Consider the following 18,619-nt stretch of genomic DNA (forward strand, 5'->3'; position numbering starts at 1 on the left):
AATACAAAATAGGATCATATCACACCGGTCTGTAATATTCTATTTTCACCTAACAATATATCATGGACACCTTTCTTTATCGGTACATACAGATCCACCTCATTCTTTTTAAATGCTCCACAGAATTACATACGGGTATTCCAAAATTCATTTAATCCTTTTCCTATTGATGGACATTGAGATTGTTTTCATGGTACCCATTACTTTTGAGATGAAAGATGAATTATCCTTTGCGGGAGACGGGCAGAAAATGCTGAAAGAAATATAAGAACGATGACACTGCGAGATAGGAGCCCGGCGGACCAGTCGGGCGACACCAAGCCGCAGCTGTCGCCGCTGCGAGCTGATGACCAAGGTTCCCCGCTTAAGCAGCTCCCAGGGACAGCGTTGTCTGTAGGGCGAAGGATCCCTGAGGATGACGTAGCCGAACTGCACATTGGGAATTGTAGTTCCGTAGGGAAGAGTCCGAGGGGCGGGGGCTGCACACGCGCACTAGGAGCTCAGGGCAACAAAGACGGCGGCGTGAGCGCGCGCGCCGGAGAAAGACAGGAGCAGGCGTGCGCGTGCGCGGCCACCGCTCGGCGCTACCAGGAGGCTGAGAGGACACAGAGCGGGAGGGGCAAGAGCCACCGACCGCAGGAGGAGGAAAGGGGTTGTGCTCTTGGCCGAGCGCGGAGAAAGGGGCGGGGCCGGCGAGCAGAGCGTGGAGGTGCCGAGCTCCTGGGACCGACGGGCGCGCGGGCGTCTCTGGCCTTCGCCGTCCCAGTGGCCGCCGCCGTCGCTTGGTCGCCGTCGGTCTGCGGGAGGCGGGTTATGGCGGCGGCGGCAGTGGGAGTTGTGAATGAATTCTCCGGGTGGACGAGGGAAGAAGAAAGGCTCCGGCGGCGGCAGCAGCCCGGTGCCTCCCAGGCCTCCGCCCCCCTGCCTGGCCCCCGCCCGTCCCGCCCCCAGACCGGCCCCCCGGCCCGAGTCGCCCCATAAACGGAACCTGTACTACTTCTCCTACCCGCTGTTCATAGGCTTCGCGCTGCTGCGTTTGGTCGCTTTCCACCTGGGGCTCCTCTTCGTGTGGCTCTGCCAGCGCTTCTCCCGCGCCCTCATGGCCGCCAAGAGGAGCTCCCGGGCCGCGCCGGCGCCGGCCTCGGCCTCGCCCCCCGCGCCAGTGCCTGGCGGGGAGGCCGAGCGCGTCCGAGCCTTCCATAAACAGGCCTTCGAGTACATCTCCATTGCCCTGCGCATCGATGAAGACGAGAAAGGTAAGTGGGGGGCTGGAGGGAGGGGGCGGCGGCGCCGGGAAGAAAGCGGTGGGGTCGCCCAGGGAGGGCAACACCTGCGTCCCTTCGGGGGCGGTCGGTGCACCCCAGGAATTGATCTCCCCCCGCTCCCCCGCCGAGGCGGCTTCACCGCAGTCAGACCCTCATCCTCTACGATTCTCAGTTAAACCTCTCCCCTTTCAGGCACCCTAGCTGTCGACTTTGTTTCAGACACCAGCCTTCCCCTACACTTACGCATGACCCAAGTCCCTATGAGACAGCCAGTCGTGCTACTGACAGTGACAGTTGTCCTACAGTGACCACACGGATCCTTTCTAGCACTGTAAACAGTGTGTGACTTCTTCTGAGCCAGGTTTCCAAAAGGTTTTGGTATCGGGGAAGCTGTGTCTTGTTAATAGGCTTTTAATGAAAACGGAGTACTGTAGTGTCAGAAAAAAAGAAATGGTGACTTAATTTTGAAAGGAACAGCTGCATATGATTACAGCTAAATTGGCATTATTTTTTGAAGTTTCGTGACAGTCATTTTATCGATATAATGACTTCTAAGTATTTTTTTATAAAGTTCTATTTTAACATGAAACTTTTGTCCCTGTTAGATTTGATTTCATCTAAATCAGTATTCCAAGGTAGCTTCTTCGTTTCTCAATTGAAGTGTTAAATAATGAACAGGAAAAACTTACATCATTGTACATAAAACTTGAAACAAAGATTTATATTTCTTTTATTTTTAAAGATTTATATTTCTGAATGAAGGTAAGAATACTGTATACTTCAAGATTCCTTTTAAACTAACATTTTTAAGTCATTCAGTGCACCAAGTGCTGCACTGTTAGCTTTGTATGTGTTCTCTATTTAATCCTCGCAGTTACCCTGTGAGGTGAAGGTACTGTTGGTATCAGCATTTTACAGATGAACAAACTGAGGCTCATAAAATTAAAACAGGTCATTCCAAACCTATGCCAATTGCTAATGGACACTTTCTTATGGAAGATGAGAACTAAAGTTAGAAGTCTTGCAACATTTTTGAAAATCCCTCCTTTCATCCCTGCCTCCAATATGCAGAGATCTTTTTCCTGTAACTACCAAAGAACATTTTTGTGTTACACTTCAATTAGGTACTCACTTGCATTGTCAATTAGCCAAAAACAAACCAACCAACAACCCAACAAAGCAATCTGCAGGTCATTTGTAGTATCTCTTAGCACTGTCAACTGCAGAAACTGTTATAGAATTTAGTTTTGTTGAAACCTATTTCCTTTGTGGAGCCTAGGAGTGAGGAGTATGATATAAGGAAAGAGGCACGTATTCATGGTGTTGATTGTAAGGACACTGGAGTTTAAAAGAGTTCTAGGAAGGGGGTACCTGGCTGGCTCAGTCAGTGGAACATGCAGCTCTTGATCTTGGGGTTGTGAGTTCAAGCCCCACGTTGGGTGTGGAGATTACTTTAAAAAAAAAGTCTATATAAAAAGAGAGTTCTAGGAAAGAGTTCTATTTAAGAAAAAAATGCCATGTGTTTGTGGAAGGAAGTTTTTTAACTGTTTCATTCTGTACCACCTCTTGGAACATCCAAGGATGCCTGGTAAGGGTGAATAAGAGTACCATCATCCCTTCCTAGAGAAGCACCATTTGAGTGCACTATCCAATTATAGTAGGGTCCTCAGAAGTTTACTAATCTGGGTCAAAAGATGTTTAGAATAGAGGGAATATGTTTAAGGGTAGATTTTTTTGTAGTATTTAGGAAGAGAATGCCAGAAAACACAAGGAAATTTTATTTAACACTGGGTGATAGGAGTTGGGAGGTAGGATAAGAGGAGACAAGGATAACCTAGGGATTAAAAAAAAAAGACCCAAGGCTCTTAGATTTAAAGAGAAATCAGTTCCATAAGGAGGGATAAGTGACAGAAGTAGAAATCAGACCTTGGGTTTCAAACTTACGACTTATCTTTAGAGTATTACATATATGACTATATCTATTATGTTTAAATCCTCTAAAATATTTTTAAGTATAAATATTTTCGGGGTTCCTGGGTGGCTCAGTTGGTTGGGCAACTGCCTTCGGCTCAGGTCATGATCCCAGAGTCCTGGTATCGAGCCCCGCATCGGGCTCCTGGCTCAGCGGGGAGCCTGCTTCTCCCTCTGGCCCTCTCCCCTCTCATGCTGTTTCTCTCTCTCTCAAATAAATAAATAAATAAAATATTTTTTAAAAAATAAATATTTTCATGGACCACATAACTGACCCTCTTTCTACTGATGTTTCTATTCAAAGTTTTTTGCTTTATTTATAGTTTAGTTTCTAAAGTAGACATCAGAATGGACTATGATTACTTTTTAGTTTGAGTTATACAACTGATGTATTATATGCTGACACTAGTTCAAACTGAAACAAATGAGTTAAATACTCATTTTCCTTTAAAAATGAATTAAAGCTAAGTTTATACTGTCATAGTTCTCTTCTCATATTTTTCCTTTAGAATATTCAAACTTTTTGTACTTTAGCCTTAAGCCAGTAGCTGTAAGAGTTCACATTTAGTCTATTTATCTCTCAGCCATCCTTGGCAATGTAGAATAAGAGAATTTTATTCTCCTTTCCCACTGCATCAAAATATATATGAACGAATAGAAATGAATTGTCTTTAAAGCAGTCTTCAAAGGTTTCCTAACTTTGGTAAACCATTAAGGGGCTAGTAATGTCATGCACTGCCATTCCCTTAGTAACTTGACTTCAATTCTAAGTATACTGAAAGCCACTTTATTTCATCGGGTAAAGTGGACTATTTCAGACTGTCATGTTGTTAATTAATTGAAACATTTGATGCCTTGAAATAATAAAGGCCAAATTAAATCTTATTTCAATAAAGTAGTGTATAAATGTGCTTTTTATGGCGACTGTTTATTCTGTATTTTATTCTTATGGCATACTCAGCTTTGACACTGAATTTTTTAAAAGGCCTAAATTTGTCTGAAACCAAACTATTTTAAATAAAGAAGAATAACACAGCAAATTCTAATTACCTAATGTAAGGATATTTGAGTTCTGTTCATTAAAACAGGCATTTATTGGATACCAGTTTATTTGCACAGCTTTATGCATTCTAGATGCTACTTAAGAAAAACTCACTTCCTCACCAGTAAGATATAAGACAGCATTTGCTATGTGATCATTAAAATGTGTGTATGTTTTCATGCATATTATATGTCTCATTATTTTCAAGGAGTTAAATAATTTTTTGGATATTTAATTGTTGAACATCCCTGGAAAACTGATAACCTTTTATATCCATTATGTGTATGCAGAAACTGAAATTTAAAGAGTGAACTTACATTTAGCAGAACCAGGGACAGAGTTTTGGTGAACAGAAAATTATGCCACTCAAAATTTTATACTTTTTGCTTTAAGCAGGTTTTCTGTTTTGTAATGTTAGTACTGGGCCTCTTGGAATACTTGGGGGAAAAGAGGAGGTTGTCATAGTGGGTCTTTGGATTAACCAGAACATGACCTAACATGTTTGGCATGGCTCCTACAAGTAGACAAGCCTGAGATCTCCTGGGCAATACAGTGGTGCAGGTTTTCTAGGTGTGGTTTGATTACCTGGAGTATATAGAACTTGACAGTAAGGGCCCAGTATGTTGTATGAACGAGGGAGAGCCGGTTTCTCAGGCTTGTAGGTCTGAAGATCCTGGCATCAAGGACAGAAATTGTCTAAATAGAATCCTTTTATATTTATTCCCAGTCAGCTCATATTTAAAACATTAGGCTTTTAAAATATTGTCATATAATTTTGTTTTCCCATGTAACTCAACCTTGCACTATTTAAAACACACACAAAACACCTTGCCTAACTATATTTTCAGAAGGTGAAGATAGAGAACAGAGATCAGAAGAGTCAGATTTGGATACTTTCTTTTACTCCTAAAAACTGCTAGTCACCATTTTGAAAGAATTAACTTTTTTTTTTTTTTTAGGATTTTATTTATTTATTTGACAGAGAGAGATAGCGAGAGAGGGAACACAAGCAGGGGGAGTGGGAGAGGGAGAAGCAGGCTTCCCGCCGAGCAGGGAGCCCAATGCGGGGCTCGATCCTGGGACCCTGGGATCATGACCCGAGCCGAAGGCAGACGCTTAACGACTGAGCCACCCAGGCGCCCCTTGAAAGAATTGATTTTAGACAATTTTCTTGGGCCTAATGACTCTGCTTTAAAGTTTCCATGATTACAAGGAAAGAATTATTCTGATGGATGGATATTTACATAATACCACTCTTTCCCAAAAGAAAAGCATTACCTTTTATTAAATACACAATAAACATTTCCCATTTCTCTTTAAGAATATTTAGTGGCGGGGCGCCTGGGTGGCTCAGTCATTAAGCATCTGCCTTCAGCTCAGGTCATGATCCCAGGGTCCTGGGGTCGAGCCCCGTATCAGGCTCCCTGCTCAGTGGGAAGCCTGCTTCTCCCTCTCCTACCCGCCCCCTGCTTGTGTTCCCTCTCTGGCTGTGTCTTTCTCTGTCAAATAAATAAAATCTTTTAAAAAAAATATTTAGTGGCATTTGCACTAAAGAGACAAAAAGGCAGCCACTGTTAGGAACTTAATCCTTTGCTCTGTTTTTAGCTGGTTTTGTAATTGCATTTTATATTTTTCCTAATGTAGAATACAGTTAAACCCTATAAAACTCACCTGGTAACTAGATTCCTAAGATTTTTTTTTTTTTTAAGATTTTATTTATTTGACAGAGAGAGACACAGGGAGAGAGGGAACACAAGCAGGGGGGGTGGGAGAGGGAGAAGCAGGCTTCCCGCAGAGCAGGGAGCCAATGCGGGGCTCGATCCCAGGACCCTGGGATCATGACCTGAGCCAAAGGCAGACGCTTAATGACTGAGCCACCCAGGCACCCCTAGATTCCTAAGATTATTGTTAATCATCCTGATAGCAGTTAAGGGATAGGCAGTCAGTAAATGGATATTAAATTATTGAAAAAGGATCTTCCCTAACCCTTCCTGGCTCTTTTTCACTATCATATTCCCCGTGTTCCACCCAATAGTAGTTGGCTTTTTGACATCTGGCAAAGTATAGATTCTCTATTTCTCTACTAGTTTTCATCTTTTTTAAGCTATAATACTCCTTGACATATATAATACCAGTGGAGGTATTAATGTGCTGATGTAGCCTTTTTTTTCTCTTTGTGAATTAACTACTCGTGCTAGACATCCTATAGAATGGAACTTTGAGCACACTCACATCTCTTCGGTTCATTCTGGTAAATGAGGAAAGAAAAATATCAAAATCTATGATTTTCCTAGAGACTATGTGGTTTGTTTGTTTTTTTTTTAAAGATTTTATTTGTTTATTTGACAGAGAGAGATAGCGAGAGCAGGAACACAAGCAGGGGGAGTGGGAGAGGGAGAAACAGGCTTCCCGCTGAGCGGGGAGCCCGATGCGGGGCTTGATCCCAGGACCCTGGGATCACGACCTGAGCCGAAGGCAGACGCATAACAACTGAGCCACCCAGGCGCCCCTAGAGACTGTGTTTTACAGCTATGAAGGTATAGCATAAACATGTTAAACGTATTCATGTATCTTTGCAACTCTTTGCAATATTTTATGCATAATAGAAAAGGAGAGAACTGTTGTTCTGAAGTCAGCTTTGTCAGTGTCTTTCAGTCAGCCATCACTAGAACACCTTTGGTTGAACAAGTGGGATTTATTATTGAAGCAGGGAGAACACACACGATGGGAACCATGACATCTCAGGAAAAGGGTGCTAGAAATAACTTACAGGATTTGGGCTTGTATCAGGTGATATTGAGGAGGATTTAAGGAAGCAGGATTTTGCTCTACATTGGATGCTGTCAGGAAGAGGGGTATTCTGTGATTAAGTATCTTAAATGTGATCTAGAAAGAGGGAAGACCAGAATGAGGCTAAAGCTGTAACTGGTTGAGAAGCACTCATTAGTCTGAAGAGGGGGATGCTTGGTAGTTCATGGCTTGGACAATATTCATGCTTTGTCTATGTTTAGACATGATAATGGAGTGGTCATGTTTTTGTCTTCATCCATCACAATCACAAAGTGACCTTATCTGATGTTGATGTTCTGTGAAATTGTTTATGTTCAACAGAACACCAGGCCTAGCAGTAATGCCAGGTCAGCTCCTAGTTAAACCAAGGCCTACCTGATAGTATTAGGCCAGCTCCTGGATGTCAGGGACTGCTTTTCTCTTTCTCAGCTTTGAGGGTCTAATTTTACCCTTTTTAAATTGTAGTGTGCCTAGTATCCAAAATGACATTTGAATTCTGACTATTCAAGATCTTGGGCAAGTTACTACACTGAGTTGGTGTTTATAAACTACTTAGTGCCTGCACATAGTAGGTCCTCAGAAAATGGGACTACTGTTACTCAACAATCCTTTTAAGATTTTAGTCCCTGCAAGTTATTGTTAAACCTTGATACCCGTTTTCTATTACCCTTTTTAGGATACAGCAGCCACATAAATGACATTTGAGGAAGAAGAAAAATTATCTGAAGAGTGATATAAAAATATTTTTGCTAATTGTGACCCTTCAGAAAAATACAGATGGAAGTTTCCTCCTAAGCTCACTTAGTATCCTAACCTTTTATTGTAAAAGAGAGAAAATTAATCATTTTGTACTCATATGTGAATGTAATGCAAGCATCTCAGAGAATTTGGAAAATAAAGAAAATGCATAGAAAAAAGTTAAAATTACCCACTACCCATAGTAAATACAAATACTTCAAAGATAGATTAATTGACATTCTTAAGATTTAAAAAAAATGTCCAAAACTGAAATGATTTCTTTACATGGGATTCAAAACCTTCCCAATTAAATGGTAAAGTAAGACTTTCCTTCAGAGATAAATCTTGAAGTTCGAAAGTGAATGCAAGTATGACCTTTTTGCTGAATTAAAACACAGTAGAAAGTATCCTTTCTGTAATAGTGAACTATGAGAGAAGTAATCTGGGGGCTATTCACTGATGCTTCATGATCCTGTGGTTTATTAGGGTTTAGCACACAATGAAATCTTTCCTAGGATTTTTTTTTTAAGATTTTATTTATTTGAGAGAGAGATAGAGCCAGCGCGAGCAGGAGGAGGGGCAGAGGGAGAGGAAGAAGCAGATTCCCCACTGGGCAGGGAGCCCAATGCCAGGACCTCTGGACATACACTGTGCATGCAGTTCAGGAGTAGAAGGATTTAAATTAACAGATGTACCAAATATAATAAAGATAGTAATGTTTATGTGCTTCTTCATTATTTAAAGTATTGTCACATATCCTATTTCATTTGATTTTTGCCACAACTCACGGTTAGGTGAAAGAAATGTCATCTTGTTTTTAGGTCAGGAGACTAAAGCTCAGAGAGATTTACTGACTTTCCCAAAGTCGTACAGCTACTAAAGGATAAGCAAGGGCTTAAGTCCCCATATTGTAACTTATCACAAACATACATCCTCTCTCTCCACCCCAAACTACTTTTGTTTTGACCCTTCTTGTGGCAATATGGGTACTACTACTATCTGAATGAAAAGATGCAATAGATAATTCATAACTTAGTCTACTATACTTACCTCTATCTAAAGATGGGTATCGTTAGTATTTCTGTTGCTTGTACACTAACATATACTCAAAAATTAAAATAATGGGCCCCTGGTGACTCAGTTGGTTAAGCGTCTGACTCTTGGTTTTGGCTCAGGTCATGATCTTGGGGTGGTGGGATTGAGCCCTGCGTTGAGACAGAGCTCTGTAGCTCTGTGCTTGTTGCAGAGTCTGCTTGAGATCCTCTCTTTTTCCCTCTCCTTCTGCCCCTTACCCCACTTGTGTGTGTGCACACCCCCCCCATGAATAAATCTTTAAAAAAATTAAAATAATGAACAAATATAAATATAGAAAGTGAAAATCCTCTGTAATCTTACTCTTAGGGAGATGATTACTAATAAGTTACCTGACTTTGTGTATTTATATAAACATAAATATTTATCCATTTGAGGGAAAAAATGTTACATACAAACTGATCTGTAACCTTTTCCTTAATGTATTGGGACTCTTTCCATTTCAATATACTTTACCTTCCCCTTCTGTTTTTTTGGTTTTTAAGTAAACTTTGATTAAATTATACATAAATGCACAATTACTGTAGTGCTTAATGAATTTTCAAAGTGAACATAGCAGTTTGAAACCCTACCAGGTCAAGAAATAGAGTATTACTCCAGAAGCCTGCCTTTGTAATGTTCTCTTCCACTTACTCCTATCCTCATCCTTTGCAAAGATACCTACAAATCCTAACTCTAACACTATAGAGCAGTTTTGCCTGACCTTCAGCTTTGCAAATGAAATCACACAGTATGTGTTTTTTGTGTATGACTTCTTTTGCTCAATATATGCTTGTCAGATTATTCTGTGATGTTGCATGTGCCAGTATTTTTTTCATTATCATTGCTGTATACCAAGGGTCAGCACAGTGCTTATAATGGGCCAGTTGGTAATTTTTTTATTTTGTAAAGCATAGATAACCTAAATTTTGCCGTTTTAATCATTTTAGGTGTACAGTTCAATGGCATTAAATACATTCCTAGTGTTGTGCAACCATCACCACTATCCATTTCTAGAACTTTTTATCATTCCAAACAGAAACTCTATACGCCTTAAACAATAACTCCCCACCCAACTTCCTTTCTCCATTCTCCCCTTCCCTCAGTGCTTGATAATTTCTATTCTACTTTCTGTATCTGTGAATTTGCCTATTTCAGGTATGTAAATGGAATCATACAATATTCTTTTGTATCTTGATTTGTCTCACTTAGCATAATGTTTTCAAGGTTCATGAGCCTTCCTGTAGCATGTAACAGATTTCATTCCTTTTTAAGGCTGAATAATATTCCATTATATGTATATACCATATTTTGTTTAACCATTTGTCGTTGATGGACGTTTGGGTTGTTGCCATCTATTGTGAATAATGCTGCCATAAACACTAATATACAGGCATCTGTTTGCTTCCCTGCTTTCAGTACTTTTGAATATCTACCTGGGAGTAGAATTGCTGGATCATATGGTAATTCCATGTTTCATTTTTTGAAGGACTGCCAAACATTTCCACATCATTTGTGCCATTGGTTTCCAATTTTTCCACATTTGTTAGTTTCAGGGTTTTTTTAAATAATAGTCTTCCTAATGGATGTGAAGCACTGCCTCATCATGGTTTTGAATTGCATTTCCCTAATGATTTATGATGTTGAGCATTTTTTTCACTTACTTATTGGCCATTTCTATGTCTTCTTTGAAAACTACCGAAGTCCTTTGTCAGTTTTTGTGTTGGGTTTGATTTTTTATTGAGCCATTTAGGTTTTGTTTGTTTTCTAAGATTTTATTTGTTTGACAGAGAGAGACACAGCGAGAGAGAGAACACAAGCAGGGGTAGTGGGAGAGGGAGAAGCAGGCTTCCTGCGGAGCAGGGAGCCCAATTCAGGGCTCGATCCCAGGACCCCGGGATCATGACCTGAGCTGAAGGCAGATGCTTAACGACTGAGACACCCAGGCGCCCCTATTGAGCCATTTAGTAAATATTTTAAGCTCTCTGTCACAATACTTTAAGCTCTCTGAACACTCAAAACTCTCATACAGTAGGTCTGATCTAGTAAAGTTTTTTTTTAAGATTTTGTTTATTTATTTTAGAGAGAGAGAGCACATGCATGAGCTGGGGGAGGGGCAAAGGGGGAAGGAGAGGAGGAGGGAAAGAATCCCAAGCGGACTCAGTGCTGAGTGAAGAGCCTGATGCAGGGCTCAGTCTCAGGACTCTGAGATCATGACCTGAGCTGAAATCAGAAGTCAGCTTAACCGACTGAGCCAGCCAGGTGCCCCCCCCAGTAAAGTTTTACATACAAAAACAGGTGGCTGACAGTATTTGACCTTTGGGCTGTTGTTTGCCTTAGATGCTGTAGTTCACTAAATTATTAGCTAATAATTTCAAGTATAACAATGAATGTAAGTTTCTGCCACCCCAATCTTCTTTTGATTTGATATAGTTTGAGTGTTAGTTGGGGCTATAGAGGTAAGAGAAATGTGTAAGGGAAACTAAGAACTGTAAAGTATCGAGGGCCTTTTGTGTCTTGGAGAGCATTGGAAGGTTTGATTTTTCTGCCATAATTTAGTCAAAAGGGTGATCAGTGGACAGTAGGGGCTGTAGTTTCCCTTACCTTAAGGGATTGAAGTGATTGAGTATGATCAATCCCTTGTGCAAGCTGGCCTAGTTCTTAACTCTTCAGTAATTCAGGGTCCCAACCGAAATCCTGGAATCTTTGCTAGTACTTCTCCTGGGCATGCCCTGGAATTCACATTTGGTTGGCTTAGTTCTATGAGTCTGCTGAAAGCACTGCTTAGTTTCTTGGCCACTTTTGCCTTCAAAATTGGCAGTTACTTCAAGTAGAAATGTGCCCCAAATGCCAGGCCCACTTCTGTTGGCTTTTTTTTCCTTTCCATATTTTGGTAATTTTTTTTTAAAGATTTTATTTATTTATTTGAGAGAGAGAGAGAAATAGCTTGACAGGGGAGAGGGTCAGAGGGAGAAGGAGGCTCCCCGATGAGCAGGGAACCTGATGCGGGACTCTATCCCAGGCGCCCTGATTTTGATAATTTTTGAAAATAGCATCCTAATGAATGTGAGATAGTTCCTTTCCAAATTTGGGTAATTTCCACTGTTTTGAAAACTCTTTGATGCCTTCAAACAGATGTTTTAAAAAGAATTTTCTCCCTTTTGTCTTCTAATCTACTTTTGCTCTTGTAAAGAAAATTATAGTGCTGGTGTTATAGTTGAAGCTACAGTGAAAATCCTTATACATAAATGTTGGGAGTATTGAACCCTTTAAGAGTCAGATTTATTGAGGTATATTTTACATACAGTAAAATTTAACCTTTTTTTAGTAGTGTGTACTTCAGTGAGTTTGACCAGTTGGGTAACCGTGACAACAACTGAAATACTGAATGTTTTATCACCCCAGAAGCTCCTTTGTGCCCCCTTGTAATCAGTCCCCTTGCCTTCCCATTAGCCCCTGGCAGTCACTGATCTGATCTGTCCCTATAGTTTTGTCTTCACTGAGTGTCATATAAATGGAATCATACAGTATATAGCCTTTTGTGTCTGGCTTCTTTCATTTAGCATGTTTTTGAGATTCATCCATGTTCCTACATTTACTAGTAGTTTGTTTCTTTTTATTTTGAGTAATATTCGGTGTATGGATGTACCACAGTTTGTTAATCCATTCACTAAATGATGGACATCTGGGTTGTTTCCAGTTTTTAGCTCTTATGAATAAAGTACCATAAACATTCATGTACTGGTCTTTGATGTTTTCATTTCTTTGGGTAAATACATAGAAGAAGGGATTGCTGGCTCATATGGTAAATATATGTTAATATCATAAGAAACTACCACACTCTTTTCCAATGTGGCTATACCATTTTGTATTTATATTTGGAAACATATGTGCGATCCATTTATATTTTGTCCTATACTTTAAGTGCTTTAAAATATTTTTGAGTATAGTTGACATCTTGTAATTTTTTTCAATTTTAAATTAAGTACTTAGTGGTATCTTGTGATTTTATTTTGTAGTTCCCTAACAGCTAATGATGTTGAACATCTTTTCTTGTGCTTATTTGCCATTTGTCTCTCTTTGATAAAGTATACATTAGCCAATCTTTTGCCCACTGTTTTTTAATGAATTATTTGCTTTTTATTAATCATTGTATTGTAAGAGTTCTTTATTCTGGTTACATGTCCTTTATTAGACATGTTGTTTTGCAAATATTTTCTCCCAGTCTGTGGCTTGTGTTTTCCTTGTCCAGCTCTCTTTTGAAGAGCAGGAGCTTTTAATTTTAATGAAATCGAGGGGCACCTGGGTGGTTCAGTCGGTTAAGCGTCTGCCTTCGGCTCAGGTCATGATCCCGGGGTCCTGGGATCAAGCCCCACATCGGGCTCCCTGCTCGGCGGGAAGCCTGGCTTCTCCCTCTCCCACTCCCTCTGCTTGTGTTCCTTCTCTGTCTCTGTCAAATAAATAAAATCTTTTTTTAATATATTTTTTTAAGATTTTTTATTTATTTGACAGAGACACAGCGAGAGAGGGAACATAAGCGGGGGAGTGGGAGAGGGAGAAGCAGGCCTCCCGCTGAGCAGGGAGCCCAATGTGGAGCTCGATGCCAGGACCCCGGGATCATGACCTGAGCCGAAGGCAGACGCTTAACCAAGTGAACCACCCAGATGCCCCAAATAAATAAAATCTTTAAAAAAATTTTTTTAATGAAGTCTAGTTGATCAGTTATATCCTCTTAAGGTTTGTGATTTTTATGTTCTAAATCTCTGCCTAAGCCAAGATCATGAAGAATTTTGTTTTCTTCTATAAGTTCTATAGTTTTAGTTTTACATTTAGCTCTGTGATCCATTTCAAATTAACTTTTTCTATGTTGAAGTTTTTGGTTTTGCTTTTTTTTTGGGTATATGGATGGCCATTATTCTAGCATCATTTTTTTTAAAGATTTTATTTATTTATTTGACAGTGAGAGAGGGAACACAAGCAGAAGGAGTGGGAGAGGGAGAAGCAGGCTTCCCGAGGATCAGGGAGCCCAATGTGGGGCTCCATCCCAGGATCCTGGGATCATGACCTGAGCTGAAGGCAGACGCTTAACCACTGAGCCACCCAGGCACCCTAGCATCATTGTTTTTTTTTTTTTTTTAAAGATTTTATTTATTTATTTGACAGGGTGAGAGAGCACAAGCAGGGGGAACGTTAGAGGGAGAGGGAGAAGCAGGCTTCCCGAGGATCAGTGAGCCCCATGTGGGGCTCGATCCCAGGATGCTGGGATCGTGACCTGAGCCGAAGGCAGACACTTAACCATCTGAGCCACCCAGGCGCCCCCCAGCATCATTTTTTTTTAATTTTATTTATTTATTTGAGAAGGGGAGAGAGACAAGAGTGGAAGAGCAGGGGGAGGGAGAAGCAGATCCCTGGCTGAGCAGGGAGCCCAATGTGGGGCTTGATCCCAGGACCCTGGGATCATGACCTGAGCTGAAGGCAGATGATTAACTGAGCCACCCAGGGGCCCCTTGACAATGATTCTAACATTGTTTTTTAAAGAGGCTCTTCTTTCTTCACAGAATTCCTTGTCATCTTTGTCAAAGTCAATCAGTGTTATATGTGTGGGTCTATTTCTGGACTTTCTCTTCTGTTCTGCTGACCTATATGTCTATCCTTTCTCTAGCAGTCTTGTACAAGTCTTGTAAGAATTATTTATGCATTTTCTACCATCATACTGACTTGTGAGATTCAAATAATGCAGCGGATCAACTACCTCTTATCAAAGAATGTTAGGTAATTGAGTAATTATTAAGCATGTGAATTTATTTATTTTTAGAGAGAGTAGTGTTCGTACACTTGTGTATGCACGTGCTCACACACATGAGCAGAGGGAGAGGGATAGAGAGAATCTTAAGTAGGCGCCATGCTCGGTGCAGAACCCAGTGTGGGGCTCAATCTCATGGCCCCAAGATCATAACCTGAGCCAAAACTAAGAGTCAGATGCTTAACTCACTGAGCCACCCCGGTTCCCTGAGCAAGTGAATTTATTTGTAATCAGTCATTTTTTTAAAAAGATTTTACTTATTTGAGAGAGAGAGAGTGAGAGAGAGCATGAGTAGGGTGGAAAGGCACAGGGAGAAGGAGAAACAGATTCCCCGCCAAGCAGGGAGCCCGATGTGCTTGCTGCTCAATCCCAGGTCCCTGGGATCATGACCCAAGCAGAGTGAAGGCAGACACTCAACAACTGAGCCACCCAGGTGCCCCGTGTAATCAGTCATTTAATTTGCCTACAGTAATGTACTAAAACTCCATAAAACATTTGTTTGGATGTTGCCAGTGAGAACTGTCATACACTGCTATTAGGAGTGGAAATTGGTACAAAAACTCTCAAAAAGTAGTTTGTTCATTTCTAGTGAAATGGAAATGAACTATGGCTCATTAACTCTACCTCTTAAACATATACCCGAGAAATTGGCACAAGTATATAAGAGGACAGGTATAAGCATGTTTATTGAAGCATTATTTGAAATACTGAGAAACGAAACAACCTAAATATATTTTAATAGAAAAATAGTTGAATAAATTATAGGATGATAAAGGATACTATATGAAGTCAAAATGAGTGAACTAGATCTCTGTATAGCAACACAGATCTCAAAAGCAATATAAAATTTTAAAATAAAATAGGAACAATAGAAAAACATTACTAGAAAGATATGCACTGAATATATTATAGTGGTTTCTAGAAAGGAAAGGAGCTTTGGAATGGGAAGAAGCACAAAAAAGGAACTTTTGTATCTGTTAGATTGTAATTTATAAAAAAAACCCTTTTTTAAGATTTTATTTATTTGAGAGTGTGCATAAGCAGGGGGAGCCACAGAAGGAGAGGGAGAAGCAGGCTTCCCACTGAGCAGGGAGTCCTACGTGGCCTGGGGCTGGATCAGCCCCGCATGGGGCTCCCTACTCAGCAGGGAGTCTGCTTCTCCCTCTCCCTCTGCCCTTCCCCCACTTGTGTTCTCTCACTCTTTCTCTCTCTCGCTCGCTCTCTCCCTCTCTGCCAAATAAATAAATAAAATCTTAAAAAAAAATTTTAAGCAAATGTGACATTGTTATCGGTTATCATCACTCCCAGTGGAAATGCTATTTTACTATTTTCTATAATTGCCCTCTTTTTTTCAAATTAAAAAACCAAAGATACACATAAACAGATTTTTTAATAAGAAAATAGGAAGGTAAGCATCAAAATAGTTTGAATGAATATATAATAAATTCTTAATAATTTCTTCATGTGTCGTTATCAAGTACTTATTGAACACTTATTCTGGCTCATAAACTGTGTGAAGTACTAATGGCACTATAATAAGAAATCACCCCATCCCAGGGGCTGAATCTAGTTAGTGAGTTATTTGGGGGATGAAGGAAGGGGTAGGTGGTACTCATAAGGGGGCAGCATTTCTTAGATGTGTGTGGTGCTTATAGTAAGACTTACCTATGTTAATCAAGGGAGTCATATTTTATTGGCTTTGAAATTTCAAATAAAATTAAAGAATGGCATAAGAATTTTTGTTTTGTTTCATAGGGATATGAAAAAGAAAACTTTTTTTAAAGATTTTATTCATTTGAGAGAGAGAGAGCATGAGTAGGGGGGAGGAGCAGAGGGAGAAGCAGACTCCCTGCTGAGCAGGGAGCCCGACACAGGGCTCTATCCGAGGACCCTGGGATCACAACCTGAGCTGAAGGCAGACGCTTAACCGAATGAGCCACTCAGGTGCCCCCAAAACCTGGTTCTAATAGATGATTTCCGTCTTTACTGTATCTCTTTGCCACTTAGGCTTTGCAGATTCTATGGACTAAGAAATTAATTTTCAAAAACAATGAGATTTGCATATAATTGTTACCACTTTACAGAAATATCCTACACAGGGGTGCCTGGGTGGCCCAGTCAGTTAAGTGTCCAACTCTTGATTTTGGCTCAGGTCATGATCTGTGGTTCACATCGGGCTCCTCTCTGGGTGTGGAACCTGATTAAGATTCTCTCTCTCTCTCTCTCTCTCTCTATCTTTCCCTCTACCTTTCTTTCTCCCACTCGCTCTGCCATACCCCCCCCTGCAGTGTGTGCGAGCTCTCTCTCAAAAAGAAAGGGGAAAAAAAGAATGTCTAGTTCCTTGGCAGATAAATGTTTACCAATTGAAAATAAAATTTTCTTTAAAAGAAACAAGTATCTTATTTAAAAGATTCTATTTATTTATCAGAGAGAGAGAGAGAGAGAGCACAAGCAGGGAGAGTGGGGGGGGGGGCAGAGGGAGAAGCAGGCTCCCTGATGAGCAAGGAGCCCGATCCCAGGACCCAGGATCATGACCTGAACTGAAGGCAGACGCTTAACTGACTGAGCCACCCAGGCGTCTCAAAACAAAAAGAGAAATATCATACACACATTTTGATTTGCTGAATTTTTAGATCCTTTTTAAGTTGTAAACCAGTCATTTGTTTCAAAGAAAATTGGTGTGTTACTTAATGTTACTAAATGCCACACTTGTAATCTCATGTATCAATTCTCATGATGCAATCATTTGTTAAATAAGAACTCACTCCAGAAGGGAACAAATTATATCAGATTTCAATACAATTGGGTTAAAAAGTGTTCTTTATCCCATTATTGAAATCATGTTTATATATTCTAATTGTATGTATTTTAAAAGCCATTTATTTAAAATAAATTCTCCCTAATTAAAATTTATTTACATAGTATAGTATTTCTGTGGTTATAAGCATCAATACCATGAGATGGCAAACAAAGGATTCACAGCCCTAAAATTTTGAGAAAGATTGAAGTCTGTACCCCCTCTTAGAAATTCACATATACATTAGGATGCTAAAGGTACTAAGAAGTCGTTTAGTAATAATATTTCTCAGATTTATTTGATCACAACCCACTTTTTCATGTATCAGTTAATAACAGCAAGATTTGGAAAATGTTTAGTATATTCTAGTATATAATGTCTAGTATATATACAAATAGTTCTTTCTATTTTAAAGCAGGACAAAAGGAGCAAGCTGTGGAATGGTATAAGAAAGGTATTGAAGAACTAGAAAAAGGAATCGCTGTCATAGTTACAGGACAAGGTAAGATTATATTTACATTTGTTTCATAGCCAACCCAAATTCTATTTACATGATTGCCCTAATTTCAGATACAGCTATCTTACTAAAAGTATTTGACAGATTTTGAAATGTTATTATTAACATTTATAGATTTACAGTTAATGCTTTATTACCTATGCTAAAATTGAAGTTATAACCAGCTATGCTTAAACTTGATTACCTGGTAGCAGTCAGGCAAAAACCAGTATATTACTTGTGTCATCCTTGAACCCACTGTTGGTGAGTTTTAGCCTCATTTTTAGGTCTGTTTTGAAACCTGGTCCTTCCCTCATTGTTGAGGCAGGGAAGGAGTAGTTAATCAGACTCCCTTTTGTGTTTGTGGGTAATGCTTAACTGCATGTTAGGATATGAGCTATAAATGTCTTGCTTTGATTCACACTTAGCTTTTTAAAACCAAAGAGGTTATTTCTCATCTTTACTTTCTTATCGCCTAAAATTAAAAATTAGAGTCTAATGATATCTTTAAATATATAGGTGACATTTATTGCACACTCTGCTATGTGCCCAAGCATCACTGTGTGTGCTTCATGTGTATTATCTTTTTTAATTTTCATCACAACCCCACACTCTGAGGCTGCTGCTGTTATCCTTACTATTCACA

At 39.9% G+C, this 18,619-nt stretch overlaps 1 protein-coding gene across 4 annotated transcripts in view; it reads left to right on the plus strand.

The window, feature by feature from the left end:
- Positions 1–536: 536 nt before the first annotated feature.
- Positions 537–18,619, plus strand: part of SPAST (spastin) — a 55,781-nt gene continuing 37,698 nt past the window's right edge. Inside the window, exons 1-2 of one of the 4 annotated variants that reach the window (XM_025868019.2) lie at positions 537–1,256; positions 17,893–17,979. In XM_025868019.2, coding sequence (XP_025723804.1) covers positions 842–1,256; positions 17,893–17,979 — 502 coding nt within the window. In that variant the 5' untranslated portion in view covers positions 537–841. The remainder of the gene's footprint in view (positions 1,257–17,892; positions 17,980–18,619) is intronic. The other 3 variants (XM_025868020.2, XM_025868018.2, XM_025868017.2) reach the window with 3 other exon arrangements.

This window comes from Callorhinus ursinus, unplaced genomic scaffold (genome assembly GCF_003265705.2).
Source record: "Callorhinus ursinus isolate GAN/ISIS: 27379988/994484 unplaced genomic scaffold, GSC_fseal_2.0 scaffold10, whole genome shotgun sequence".
Taxonomy (NCBI): Eukaryota; Metazoa; Chordata; class Mammalia; order Carnivora; family Otariidae; genus Callorhinus; species Callorhinus ursinus.